This window comes from Mauremys reevesii, linkage group 2 (assembly GCF_016161935.1).
Source record: "Mauremys reevesii isolate NIE-2019 linkage group 2, ASM1616193v1, whole genome shotgun sequence".
Lineage (NCBI taxonomy): Eukaryota > Metazoa > Chordata > Testudines > Geoemydidae > Mauremys > Mauremys reevesii.
In genome coordinates, this window is record NC_052624.1 from 284,907,302 (window position 1) to 284,920,933 (window position 13,632).

A 13,632-nucleotide genomic window follows, 5' to 3' on the forward strand; every position below is an offset into this window, starting at 1 on the left:
GAGAGGGGAAGAGTGAGATGGGGAGCGGAGCCAGGTTATGTAACTGAACCACCCGTATCAGGACAGGGAGACACCTGCGCCCAGGTGTGCAGAGTACGTAACCCTGGTGACTGGCCCCGCCCCTGCCTCACCTTCCAGCTGGTGGGGTGGCCTGACCGGGCAGAAACAGACACGGTGCCGGATGAGGCCACGGCCAGTGTGGCAAGCCTGGGGGTCCGGCGGGATCTGTCAGTGTAGCAGGCAATGGGGTCCCGCTCCATCCCCTCAGGAGAGGAGGCCCCAGCCCCAGAGCTGGCCAGTGTCTCCCCTGCCCATCAGCTCCTCGACTATCACCCGGCCACAGAAATGGCAGGGGGCGAGCCCCAGGGCAGAAGGGGGAATTCCTCCTCCCCCTGCAGGCTTAGTAGCCTGCTGCCATGGCCCATCAGCAGCCTCGCTCGCCGAGCCCGTGAGCCCCCCAGCGCGGTGCCAGGGGGCGCTGTGCTGCCGGGAACCAGACTGGGGGCTTAGTAGGGGTTGGGGGCGCTCTCCCCTGAGCCCAGACAGACTCTAATGCCCCACTGCAGTGCTAGGGCCCTGTGCCACCGGAGGTGCCACCTTTGAACCCTGTGCTCCTTCCCGGTCCCACTGCACCTTTCCTAAGAGCTGGGTGTGACCAAGTGGGGGGTGCAGGGCCCTGACTCCCCCACGCGCCGTGACACTGGGCTAGCAAAACTGAACCCAGGGAGTCACGGGCCACTCCTGACCTCCCGCTGCACTTCCACGTGGAGTCTGTCTTCCCTCCCTGGCCGCTGCCTGGCCTCACCGCGCGCTGCCCCTTTCCACCCCAGAAGTGGCTGCATTTCAGGAGTGCGGGTGGGACCCCGGGAAATGCACCTCCAGGGGCTGCCCAGGGCTCTGGGATGAGGGCAGTAAGTGCAGCTACTTGCTCCACAGCCACCCACCGCCGGGCTGGTCCCAGGCAACTTCCAGGTGTTTGCTCAAGACTTTGTGCTCCCAGCGCACAGTGAAGAAATCAGCAGCCGGGCGCCCTCCTGCCCTCAGCCTGTTCCACACGGTGCCGGGGACGCAGGGACTGGAAGGCAGCTGGCCAAGGAGCCGGGCGCTGTTCTCTCAGAGCAACGCAGGGCCCATGCCCAAGAGACGCTTCCCATGGGCTTCAAGAGGAGCTGGGGGGGCCTCGCTCAGGAGGGGGCTCATGGGGCAGGGCCCATGCAGGGGGCTCAGGCACTGGGGGCCCAGGGGACATGGTGCCCAGGCACCAGCAGGCCAGGGGCAGGGGGCCCAGGCACCGGGGGGCCCCGGGGAGGCTAGTGGGCACTGCTGAGAGAACCTGCCCATGGTGATGCCGCCTAGCCCGCGGAGGGGGGGGGGGGGCTAACTCTTATTAACGACACTGTGTTTGTTCCGGCCGCGCCCCAGCCCCCCCCCCCGAGAGCGGGCGGCCGCGCGGTGCCAGGCGCTGTACAGACGGGCTGGCGATCCAACCCGCCGGGACAGCCGGGGCGGCGAGGGGGTGAGGCCCCAGGAGAGCGATCCAGGGGGCGGCTCTGCCCCTTACCTGCCTCAGCTCCTCCTCCAGCTCCACCGCGCGGGCCAGGACGGGGCCCCGCACCGCGTACTCCACCCGCTTGACCCAGGGGTTCATGGAGTCCAGGCTCAGCACCTTGTCCCGCAGCCCGTTCTCCGCCATCCTGGCCAGCCAGCCCGGCCGGGCTCTGCAAGGCAAGAGGGGCGGCAGCTGAGAGCGGGGGGCGGCAGCGGGGCGCGGGGGCTGCCCGCCGGAGCGCAGCCTGCAGCGCCTTCCTGCCGCGGGAGCAGCGGGGGAGCGGCCCGGGAGCTGGGGCGCAGGGGGAGCCGCGGATCCGGCCTGGGGGAGAGGGACGGAAACTGCCCCGAACCTGCCCCGGGAAGGGATCTGGGATCCGGCTCTTCCCTCCCCCGCAGCCTCCAGGGACTTGGTCCTTGTCTTGCTCCCTCCTTCCCTGCCCCCCCCCCCCCCGGAGCCAGGCGGCCCCCGCGGGGGGCGAGCACCTACCCAGCCGCTAGACAGGGCGCCCCGGGTCCCGGGCGCGGAGAAGGAGCGAACCGCTCAGCAGCTCTTTAATAGGGGGCAGAAGGGGCAGAAAGGGGGCGGGGGGAGGAGACAGGCTGGTGCTGAAAGAGACTCGGCCTGGGAGGGGGAAGAAAAGAGTGAACGAGCCGCGGGGGGGCTGGGAGCCTGCCAGGACTGGAGCCGGGTTGGCACAAAGGCAGAAAGCCCCCCCCCCCCCCCGCCTGCCCTCCCCACCCCCCACACAGTGTTTGTCGCCAGGCTCCGGGAGGGAAATGGGGCTTTTTGTCTCCCCCTCCCCCGACTCCTGCGCTCCTGGGCGGGGCTCGGCAGGGCTAGGCTGGAAGGGTAATGATGGGCCTGGGGGGTCCTGAACAGAGCCCGAGGCCCCTGTCGTGGTTGTCACGGTGCCGCCACTCAGAACTGGGGACCAGGCTCCCCACCACCAGGCTCCTGCAACTGGAGCTAAAGGAGACTCGCCACTAGCCGCAGGTGGTACGGGGCCTAGGACACACAGTCAAGCGGTTCTGATTCCATCCAGTAGGGGGCAGTGGAGCACACTGTAGACACATACACACCAGAGGCCTTTCTACAGGCCTGCGGGCTGTGACATGCCGGCCCAGAGGGGCCGAGGAAAAGGGCTCCTCTCCCCAGAGCCTGCTCAGGAGGTATCAGACAGTCTGGGCCCTGCTGGGGCGAGGGCAGGGGCGCCGAGCGATGGTGCGGCCCCACCCACCCAGCAGAGCCCCGGTGATCATGTCCAGCAGTCAGCACTGAAAGGAGCAAAACTCCCTCTGCACACGAGGCAGCGAAACCGGGGAACAGGTCCGCTGAACGCGCCAGCCAACAGAGCACCCGAAGGGCCACTCGCTGCAGGGAGTGGGGGTGCTCTCCCCGCCGAGCCAGCGCCGACCCCGGCGTGCCCTCAGTAGGGGGCGCTCTCCCCGCCGAGCCAGCGCCGACCCCGGCGTGCCCTCAGTAGGGGGCGCTCTCCCCGCTGAGCCAGCGCCGACCCCAGCGTGCCCTCGGTAGGCGCTCTCCCGCCGAGCCAGCGCCGACCCGGCGTGCCCTCGGTAGGCGCTCTCGCCGAGCCAGCGCCGACCGACCAGCGTGCCCTCGGTAGGGCGCTCTCCCCGCCGAGCCAGCGCCGACCCCGGCGTGCCCTCGGTAGGGGGCGCTCTCCCCGCCGAGCCAGCGCCGACCCCGGCGTGCCCTCGGTAGGGGGCGCTCTCCCCGCCGAGCCAGCGCCGACCCCGGCGTGCCCTCGGTAGGGGGCGCTCTCCCCTCTGAGCCAGCGCCGACCCTGGCGTGCCCTCGGTAGGGGGCGCTCTCCCCGCCGAGCCAGTGCTGACCCTGGCGTGCTCTGCTGCAGGGAGTGGGCTGGGAGGCTCAGTAGGGGGCGCTCTCGTCTCTGAGTCACTGCTGATCGCAGTTCCCTGGTGTGGCAGTAGGGGGAGCTGCGCTGGAGGGGCAGAGGGGGCAGTGTGTCACCCCTTTAGGCCATTCCTGGATGGGTCAACAGCCCCCCCGCTCCCCACAGCCGGTGCTGGGAAGAGGGTGAGGTCAGGTCCCCTGTTCTCCTCACCCCATTTCAACTCTGAGAACCTTGGGGCAAAGTGACCCCCAACCCAGGCTTAATGCCCAACAGTGGGGAGAGAAAACCAGGACCCTTCTGCCGCTAGGCCTGGATCACTTGATGTAAAGGAGACTCTCCCTTAGCTGCAGCAGTATAGAGCTTATGAGACACACTTGAACAGTTCAGCTGATCTGCCTAGGTTCTTATGTGGGCCATCTCACTGCAGCCAGGAGCAGGGTGACACATACCCACCAGCCATAGGTCCCAGCCTCCAGAAACCACCTGCGAAGGGTGGATGGTTCATGGCCCCTCCCTGCCCCCAAACCATGGAGAGGGGAAGGGACTTGCCCACAGTCACACAGCGAGTCAGTGGCCCGGCTGGGAATAGAAGCCAGCACGTTCTGCTGCCCTAATGACACCCCCCCCTACAGCCACCTACGGGAACCCGCTGCAAGTCACCACTCACCTGCCTGAGCCTGAGGCCGGCTGGGCCGTCTCCTAAGGACTGTACGTTAACGATGTCACCAACTGTGGAACCCTGAGCTTGGGTCCCGGCAGGTTAAACAATTCACATGGACTGATCTGAGGAGGCAGCCGGACACCTGGGTTCAATCCCTGACTTGCTGTGTAAGCTTGGTTGTGTCACATAAAATCGCTTTGTGCCTCAGTTTCTCCTTCGGTAAAATGGGAATAGTATCCATGACCACCCAGGACCTGCTGCCATCCTCCACAGGGCAGTTCAGATTATCCTGTCCCGAAAGCATTGGCTCCCGCCACTTGGTGTAGAGGAGAATCTCCATTGTCTGTTGGCAGTATAGTGCATATGGCACACAGTTGAACAATTTGTTACAGTGCTCACTCAGCTTGGTAAAGCGCTCTGAGACCCACCACAGAAGGTGAGTGAGTGACTGTTACTGAGTGTTTAGGATGGGTGATGGTTTCCAGCTCACCCACGCGACCCATTAACGATGCAGGAGCTTTCCAATCAATGGGTGGAGTTTTTAAAGCATTTCAGGAATTAATCAATAGTCGTGGGAGGGGAAAAGCCTAGAACAGGGACCCACTGATAACTCCTTAATCATCCTGGCATTGACCCTCTCTGAGCCTGGGCAACCAGCTGGGGTCTCCCAGGCACAGCCTGCACTGGCTGACCGAGGGCAGCGGGTGCTCAGCCATGGTCAAGTCCCCCATGCCCCCTTGAGGTGACCACAGGGCCAGCTCTGGGCACCGAGCCACCCCGCGTCCTGCGATCCGCTCCGGGGAGGCCGCTCCTCCCCAGAATGGGGGCGATGGCAGCAGGGATGCTGACAGTGTGGCAGAATGGCCTCAAACATGGCACCACCTCCCTGTGGAGTGAAGGGGGCGCCGCAGGTAGGGCCCAGGCCCTGGGGAGCGGGCTGGCCTGAGGGACGGGGTGCAGAGCAGCGTGGAGCCGGACCAGCCAGGGCCGCAGGGAGCGGGCTGGCCTGAGGGACGGGGTGCAGAGCAGCGTGGAGCCGGACCAGCCAGGGCCGCAGGGAGCGGGCTGGCCTGAGGGACGGGGTGCAGAGCCGCGGGGAGCCGGACCAGCCCGGGCGGCAGGGCGCGGGCTGGCCTGAGGGATGGGGTGCAGAGCAGCGTGGGCCGGACCAGCCAGGGCCGCAGGGAGCGGGCTGGCCTGAGGGACGGGGTGCAGAGCAGCGTGGAGCCGGACCAGCCAGGGCCGCAGGGAGCGGGCTGGCCTGAGGGACGGGGTGCAGAGCAGCGTGGAGCCGGACCAGCCAGGGCTGCAGGGAGTGGGGTGAGGGGCCAGCTGTGCAAAGCAGGGAAGCCAATAATTGGTTTCACATTTGCCCTGGCCCGGGCGTAGGAGCAGGTGCGACCTAAGGACGTGGTGCTGATGGGAGAATTTCAGAAGGGGGCAGAGGGTGGGGCGGAGGAGCCGGAGTTTTCAGCTGAGCCTGTTGAGCTGGAAACGATCCGAACCGGCTCTTCGGCATCTGGGGTTAGCGTGAGAAGGGCCCCCCCCCCACCCCACCCCACCGCCGCAGGGATCTGCTGAGCGGGGGCAGGGGCGCCAGCTCAGCCAGCAGCAAACGGGGCTGGAGATTTTCCAGCCCTCAAGAGCTCTGGGGTTCACTTTGGGGCAATGGCTCTGGCTGATTCTTGCCCAATCCAAACGGGCTGGGCCCAGTGAAAGCTTGCCTGGGCCAGCCAGCCTGGGTGGGGACTGCGAGGCCCGAGTGCCCTGATCCTAGGCCAGACCCCCGGGCGCCATGGGGCTGGAAGCCGCTGTCAGGGAGCAGCTGAGCCATTCTCTCCCCAGTTCTGAGACTCCTTGGGGTGACTGTCACCCCAGTGTGCTCTGCTTTGCAGGCTGTGTATGGGGCTCCCTTCCCCCACCACTGAAATGCAGCCGTTTCTGGGGTGGAGCGTGGCAGCAGAAATATGGCACAGCAGATTGGGACAGACTGCCCCTGCACAGCACAAGGAGGCACTGTGCTGAGGGGAACACGGCAGGTGACTCAGTAGGGGGCGCTCTCCCCTCTGCCACTGCCAAGCTCTGGGGCAGAAGGGGCAGAAAGGGGGAGGGGGAGGAGACAGCCTGATGCTGAAAGAGACTCATGCCTGGGTCCCTCCAGTACAAGCAGCACGACTCCCCTCCAGGAATCTCAACACGCTTGACACCTCGCAGTCTTCTTGGGAGAGCAGGATGGGCCCCCTTTGCCAATGGGGAAACTGAGGCATAGAGTGGGGCCATGATTTGCCCAAGGTCACCCAGTGAGCCAAAGGCAGAGCCAGTCCTCCGCTCTGATCATTCCTGCAGGGCTCCCGCGTGGCCGAAAGCTATTACTGGCCGGGTCCCTGAACGCCAAGCTCTCTGCACAGGGGAATGCCTCCTCCACTGCAGCGCCCCTTGTCTGGAGCACCCGCCCCGTCAGGCCCTCACCCGCTGCCGCCTCTGCTCCTCCAGCCCTGGGCTCAGCTCCGTGCCCTGCCTGACCTCTGGCGCCTGTCGGTGCGAGCGCCTTCCCCTCTGTGGAGCTCTCCGCTCCGTTTCCATCTCCCTTCTCCCGCCGGTCCCCCAGCTCGAGTTCTCCTCCCGGGGCAGCAATTTAACCCAGCACAGGGGCATCAGGAGGGGTGTTTCTGGGTCTTGCCGGGAGGTTGGCAAGGGAAACAGTGCCATGGGCAGAGCCAGCAGAGGTAAGATAGAGCTGAGCACAGTACTGCCTGCCCATTAGCCCTGGCGAGACGGTCTCTGCAGCATGGGGGGCGAGGGGACCGGGCCCCAGCCCAGGGAGCCAGGTGGGGAAGGACACGTGGGCCGGGGAGCACAGTGACACTGCAAGGATCCCAGCGTGATTAATACACCGATTACAAACGCTGACCCTTGAGGGACTCATGCAGCCACTGCTGGGGTGCAGCGCCGCTGCCGTCCCGGCGCACAGTAACATCACCGAGCGCTTTAGGAGAGGAAGTGGAGAAGAATCCTGTGTCCAGCTGAAATTAAAGGGGATGCAGTGGAATCATGGCCAGTGGGATTTGGCCAGGACACGGAGGTAACTCCTGGACGCCTGCAAACGCACCCTGGGATCCTTAATGGCCACCAAGCAGGCAGGACCTCAGCTGTAGGCTTCATTCAAACAATGGCACCTCCTGCAGCACAGCGCCCCCTAGTGTGGGGCTGGGCCATTGGGACCAACATTGCCTGGCAGGGGAGAGCGCCCCCTAGTGAGTCTCCCGGCAGCACAGCGCCCCCTAGTGTGGGGCTGGGCCATTGGGACCAACATTGCCTGGCAGGGGAGAGCGCCCCCTAGTGAGTCTCCCGGCAGCACAGCGCCCCCTGTTGCTTGCTGGGACATTAGGGTCAGCACTGACTGTGGGAGGAGAACGCCCTCTACTGAGCCCCACCCCGCTCCCTGCAGCACCGCGCCCCCTCACGCCGCACTGGGGCACTGGGGCCAGCCCTGATTCTCCTGCTGTCACGCTCGGCCGGGTCCCCAGAGCCGCAGCTGTTCTTTGTTAGGGTGGCTCTTGCTAGCGGCTCCACGTGCACAGGTGTCCAGCGAAGTCGCTGCTTCGAGGCCTGAGCGCCATTCCCAGCGTGTGGCTCTTGGGTGGCCTTGGGGGGTCTCAGCCAGCTCCCGGCCCCACGGCTCTCCCAGGGGCCGGCGCGTGTCCTTGGGGACCAGCCCAGGCTCCTGTGCGGTGACGTGGTGCTAATGACCCTGGAGAAGCCCTTGAACTTCAGCCAGGTGCACAGGAGCCGCAGAGCCGGCTTAGGCCACCCTGGCTCCATGGCGTCGATACGGCAAGTCCCTCTCTAGAGCCGGGGAGTTTCCCTGCCCAGCTGCTCAGGGGGACTCAGAGTCTAGGTGAGTTTGCATCCAGGGCCCTGCCGCCTGCCAGGGCTTGGCCCACAATCCCCGCCCCCACCTCCCGGCTTGGGTCCATCAGACCCTGGCTGGCCAGGCCAAGGCACCGGCCCTCAGTGAGGAAGAGGCTCAAGGTAACACCCCAGAACGGGAGGGGATTCCAGGAATAGGGCAGGGGTGTGATCCCCCCCCCGGGTTCCAGCACTGGGAGGGTTAAAGGAGGAGTGGCACCCGCAGGTCCCTGCTCACACCCCCACCCGGACTGATTATCAGTCCCAGTCAGCTGAGCCCAGCCGGAGGCTGTGCCGGCCTGGGGGGACCTGATAGGCTGCGGGGAGCCTGCTGGGCCCCTCCTGCCTTGGGCCTCCTGCCAGGACTGCAGGTCCCAGCCCCACCCTCGCAGCTGTTGAGGCTCCAAGTCCGTTTCCAGACTGGCTCCGTCAGCGCCAGCCTGGAGCACCCGCAGAGCGAGCAGTCGCTCCCCCTCCACCCCCTCCAAATAAACAGACCCTCCCCCTCCACCCCCCAACTGATGCAATCACCAGTAAAGACACTGCCCAGGTGACATGACGTGGGCAGAGCCCAGAAAGGACAGAGAACTAGCGCAGGGTACATGGGACACGGGGCAGGGCCCAGCACCGCGGCTGGAGACGCAGCGAGGACGGAGAACTAGCGCAGGGGAGACGGGACACGGGGCAGGGCCCAGCACCGCGGCTGGAGACGCAGCGAGGACGGAGAACTAGCGCAGGGGAGACGGGACACGGGGCAGGGCCCAGCACCGCGGCTGGAGACGCAGCGAGGACGGAGAACTAGCGCAGGGGAGACGGGACACGGGGCAGGGCCCAGCACCGCGGCTGGAGACGCAGCGAGGACGGAGAACTAGCGCAGGGTACATGGGACACGGGGCAGGGCCCAGCACCGCGGCTGGAGACGCAGCGAGGACGGAGAACTAGCGCAGGGTACATGGGACACGGGGCAGGGCCCAGCACCGCGGCTGGAGACGCAGCGAGGACGGAGAACTAGCGCAGGGGAGACGGGACACGGGGCAGGGCCCAGCACCGCGGCTGGAGACGCAGCGAGGACGGAGAACTAGCGCAGGGGAGACGGGACACGGGGCAGGGCCCAGCACCGCGGCTGGAGACGCAGCGAGGACGGAGAACTAGTGCAGGGGAGACGGGACACGGGGCAGGGCCCAGCACGCGGCTGGAGACGCAGCGAGGACGGAGAACTAGCGCAGGGGAGACGGGACACGGGGCAGGGCCCAGCACGCGGCTGGAGATGCAGCGAGGACGGAGAACACGGGTGATGGGCACAGCCCTGGGGGCGCAATGTGGGGGAGGGGGAGCTCCGCCGCCTGGGACAGTCACAGCGGGACGAAGGAGAAGGGCCGCCTGGTCTGGGTGGTCCCACCCCACGGGTGATCTCCAGGTGAGCAAGGGGCTGTGACCCACCAGCCAGCGCCCCCTGCTGCCCTGCCCTGGTATCTGCCCCAGCACGGGTATCCCTGGAGGGAGTATGCTGGGCTGGCCTAGGGGAGCAGTGGGGGGTAAAGCAAAGGTCCATGGGAGCTGCTCCCTCAGTGCCAGGCTGCAGGGGGCACTGCTGGGCATCAGGCACCCAAAGGACCCACAGGCTCGTGCCCTGCCCCCTCGGAGCAGGGTCCAGGCAGCGCAATGGGCTCCCCACTGGGGCTGGCACTCACCTCGCTGGGTGGCACTCTCCTCGGCTCCCAGGGGCTCCCTCCCAGCGCACGCTCCCCGAAGCCTGTGGCAGAGCTGCGGGCGGGCGGCTGGGAGGGCGTCGCCTGGCTTTGCGTGGAGCCGGAGCAGCTGCGTGAGCTTTCCGGGAGCAGCTGCCTGGCGGGGGCAGCCCCTGCCGGGTCCGGGAATGTAAAGAGCCGGGTCTCCCCCGCCCACCCCTGCCGCACCCCCAGCCACTCCCACCGCCCGCCTCCATCCCTCCCCCGCGGGCGCTGGAGAGGAGCCGGGGCCAGAAGTGACCCCGGGGGCCTGTGGCCTGGGGCAGGCATCTGTCGAACCCAGATAACGCTCGGGGTCCGGCCTGCACCATCCCGCGCGACGCCCTTCGGCTGGTGGAGAGGAGACGCACACACCGCGCTCCCTCCGCGACGTGAGATGGGGCGAGTTCGCCCAGCTGAGAGGGTGAATGCCCAGGGCTTGCCCTCTGGGTGGGACCCCACAGGGGGCTCCGGCGGTGCCCAGGGGCTGGAGTGTGGATCCCTGCACCAGCACCCAAGGCCAGGCAGCCTCGTGCGGCCGGATTCCAGTCATTCTGTGTGCGCAGTTTTGGGGGGGCCTGGGGGCCTGAGCTGAGACACCTTATGTTGGGGGCCAACATTCAAGAGTGCCCAGCACCTGCCCTCTGAGACACAGGCCCCGCCCAGTCTCTACCTCAGTTTCCCCCTGTCTAATGGAGGATAGTCCTGCCTCCCCCAGGAGGGCTGAGCAGGTTCCTAGGCTTGTTCCCAAGCAGCCAGGGTGCCCCCTCGCCTGGGAGCCCGTCCCTGCAGCTGGCTGTGGTGGCCACTGGGATCCAGCGCTGGGAAGGGGCCAGCCCCACTGTTGGGCCCTTGTCCTGTGCCCTCGGGGCGGGCGCAGCTCCGGGGCAGCAGGGAACTCCTCACGGATTGCCAGCCATACCCGGAGGGAGGGGGGCGCTCAGGGTCCACGGCCCAGCCTGCGCCCGGCCTTTCTGCCAGTCACCACGCCCATCCCAGGGGGTCTGTGCTGGGACCCACCCACCCACACAAGGACCACCTGGTGGGGGGCTGGGGGCTCTTAGAGCCTGGAGCTGCCCGGTGACCATCAGCCCTGGTGGACGAACCCCTCCTGGGCACCCCCTGGCCTGCCCCCTGCTGCCCTCCCCTCCCTGCCCCCCTGGCAGGGGATCAGTTGCCAGCCATGAGGAGTCAGGTCCGGCTTGTCCTGCTTGGCCTGGCTGGGGCCGGCCCAGCCCAACTGTCAGGCTAGCCTCATGGCCGCCAGCTGGCGCAATCCGTGGGGCACTCGGCGGGGGAGGGGGGGGAGCGGCCTGGGGCCCTGCTCAGATATCAGCAGGTGACATGGGGAGATTCAGCTCCCAGGAGCCCAGCCCCCAGCAGCTCCTCCCCCCCTCTGCTCTTCCTATCCCCAGACACCATTCTATTGACCTACCGCCCCTCCCCCTGACACACACCCCCCCGCCATCCCAGACTGGGTGCCTCTGGCCAGCCCCCAGTTCCCTCCCCACACAGATACCCTTGGCCCTCACCCTAAGGTGGGCAATGGAGGTGCAATGCCCCCCCACTCCACCCCGGGGCACGTGGGTGCAGCTGGGCACCGCTGGCCTTTGGGCTGGAGTGCCAGGCCTGCTTTAAACCACATCTGCCAGAGAGCTGGGGGGGCGGGGGCTGCGTGGCAGTGACGAGGTTAATGGTGGGGCAAGAGGTGCAGCTGATCAGAGCCCCCAGATGTCCGGAGGGGCCATATCACCAGGTGCGAGGGCTCCCCCAGGCCTGGCAGAGACACCCTCTGCCCTGGGAATGGGGGGGGATCTGTGCCCGAGGCTGGAGGACACCCCTCGCAGAAAGTCAGGGGCAATCCCCCTGGGAGGCAAAGTTTGGGGGTGACAAGGAAGGGTATCAGCTCCCCCACGCGAGGGGCTCTGGCGACAGCTGGGCTCGCGCCATTCCCTCAGCAAGGCCCAGGGACGGGCACCGTGCCAGGACAGCACCCCTCAGCGCAGGGCAGCTGGCATCACAAGGTACATGCTGCAGTACAGAGACTGGGCCCATCCCCCAAAAACTGGGAAGACAGAGAGGGCCCGTCCCCCGATCGTGGGCGGCGTGATACTGCGGGTTGGGTGCAGCATGATGCCGCTTTCGCTCTGTCTTGGCAGCAGGCAGGGGAGGAGGGACAACCCCCGCCCCTCCTTCCCCTGGTTAATGACAAACCCCCGCCCCCCCGGAGTGCAGAATCCCGCCCCGCCCCCACGCTCCCTGGGGCGCAAGGTGCCTCGGCACTGGTGGAGTTTGAACCGGCCAAGGGGCAGACCTGCTCAGGCAGGAGATAAGCCCCGTCAGCGCCGGGCACCACATCGCTCCGTCCCCGCCGTCCTCTGCCCCCGGGTGATGGCACGGATCGGCCTGTGATAGCCACCGCCGAACTCGCCGACCCAGGCAGGCCCTGCCAGCCCCACATCCCCCTCCGATGCCCATCCAGGCAGGGCAGGACGTGCCCCAGGGGCCTGTGGCAGGTGTGGAAGGACGGGCACACGGGTACCAGCCTGCCCTGTGCCAGGTATCAACGACTGACTGCTGCAGGGCCCGATGCAGACAGCCCCTCCGACCCGCCCAGGGGCCCGTGCCAAGGGCAGGCCACAAGGAAGGTTTTCGTGTCCAGCCCCCTCCCGGCCCTGCGGATCCCCCCAGAGCCAGCACGTCACTTGGACCAGGCTGGCCCCACTCCGGTGCAGGGGGAGCAGCGACCCAGCGTTTGCCCTTCTCTGCCCTGTAGGGAAGTGGGGGGCATGGGCCCGAAACTGGGGCCAGACTAGAAGGGCGGCTTGGCTCCTGCCCCACCCCAGGGCCCGAAGGGCATCGGCTGCCGTGGGAGATGGCCCGGGCAGCTGGTGCAGCAGACAAGTGGACCGGCCGGAGGGTGGCAGGAGCAATCAGGCTGCTCCACACACATCGGAGGAAAGGGAAGGGCAGTGGAGCAGGGTGCTGGGATCAGAAGGGGGAGTTTTGGGGGGGCAGGGCGTGGGGATTAGAGGGAGGTTTCCTGAGTAGGGGGCAGGGTGTCAGGATTAGAGAGGGGTTGGGGGGGCGCAGGGTGCCAGGACCAGAAGGTGAAAGCTGGCCCAGGGTACAGACCAAGGCACAGTGCCAAAGGGCAGCACCAACCCCACCCCTCCCCTATGCGCACAGCTTCTGGGGAGGGGGATCCCGGCAAACCCAAACCAGCCCCCACACCCTGACCGAGGCCCTGGACTCAGACTCCCCCCCACACATTGGGCACGTGGGGCACCCAGCCTCCCCTGCAAGCCCCACGTGGGACGCACCAGGCCCGGGCAGCACCACCGTCACGGGGCTTTGGGGGGACGCTGGCCTCAGCAGGGCTAGTGCTGGCCGAGCCGCAGGCCCCGCCGACCTGCTGGGGCAGATGGAGGGTGAAGGATTGCCCTGGCTCTCTCTCGAGCACAGCCGGCTCCTCTGAGGGCCAATCCGGGGCAGAGTCCTAAGTTCCAGTTCAAAAGTGGCCACTGATCTGGGCTAGGGTTGCCAGGTGCCAGGTGCCTGGCGGCTCCAGTCAGCACCACTGAGCGGCCCGTTAAAAGTCCAGTCACCAGCTCAGCGGGGCTAAGGCAGGCTGCCTGCCTGCCCTGGCCCTGCCCAGCTCCCTGGAAGCAGCTGTGATGTCTGGCCCCTAGGCGCAGGGGTGATCAGGGAAGCTCAGCATGCTCCCCCCACCCCCAGTGCCTCAGGTCAGAACCCCCTCCCGCACCCTAACTCCCTCCCAGACCCCACACCCCCACCCACACCCCAACTTCCAGTCAGAACCCCCTCCCGCACCCTAACTTCCTCCCAGACCGCAAGCCCCCACCCACACCCCAACTTCCAGTCAGAACCCCCTCCCGCACCCTAA

At 67.0% G+C, this 13,632-nt stretch overlaps 1 protein-coding gene across 4 annotated transcripts in view; it reads right to left on the minus strand.

The window, feature by feature from the left end:
• The window catches only part of LOC120397502 (alanine aminotransferase 2-like), a 44,193-nt gene that overhangs the window by 15,157 nt on the left and 15,404 nt on the right, over positions 1-13,632 (minus strand). The window contains exons 1-2 of one of the 4 annotated variants that reach the window (XM_039523446.1): positions 9,690-9,856; positions 1,562-1,718 (exon numbers count right to left, since the gene is read on the minus strand). In XM_039523446.1, the coding sequence (XP_039379380.1) occupies positions 1,562-1,693 (132 nt within the window). In that variant the 5' untranslated portion in view covers positions 1,694-1,718; positions 9,690-9,856. Of the gene's footprint in view, positions 1-1,561; positions 1,719-2,038; positions 2,060-4,095; positions 4,151-9,689; positions 9,857-13,632 lie in introns of those variants that run through there. The other 3 variants (XM_039523444.1, XM_039523445.1, XM_039523443.1) reach the window with 3 other exon arrangements.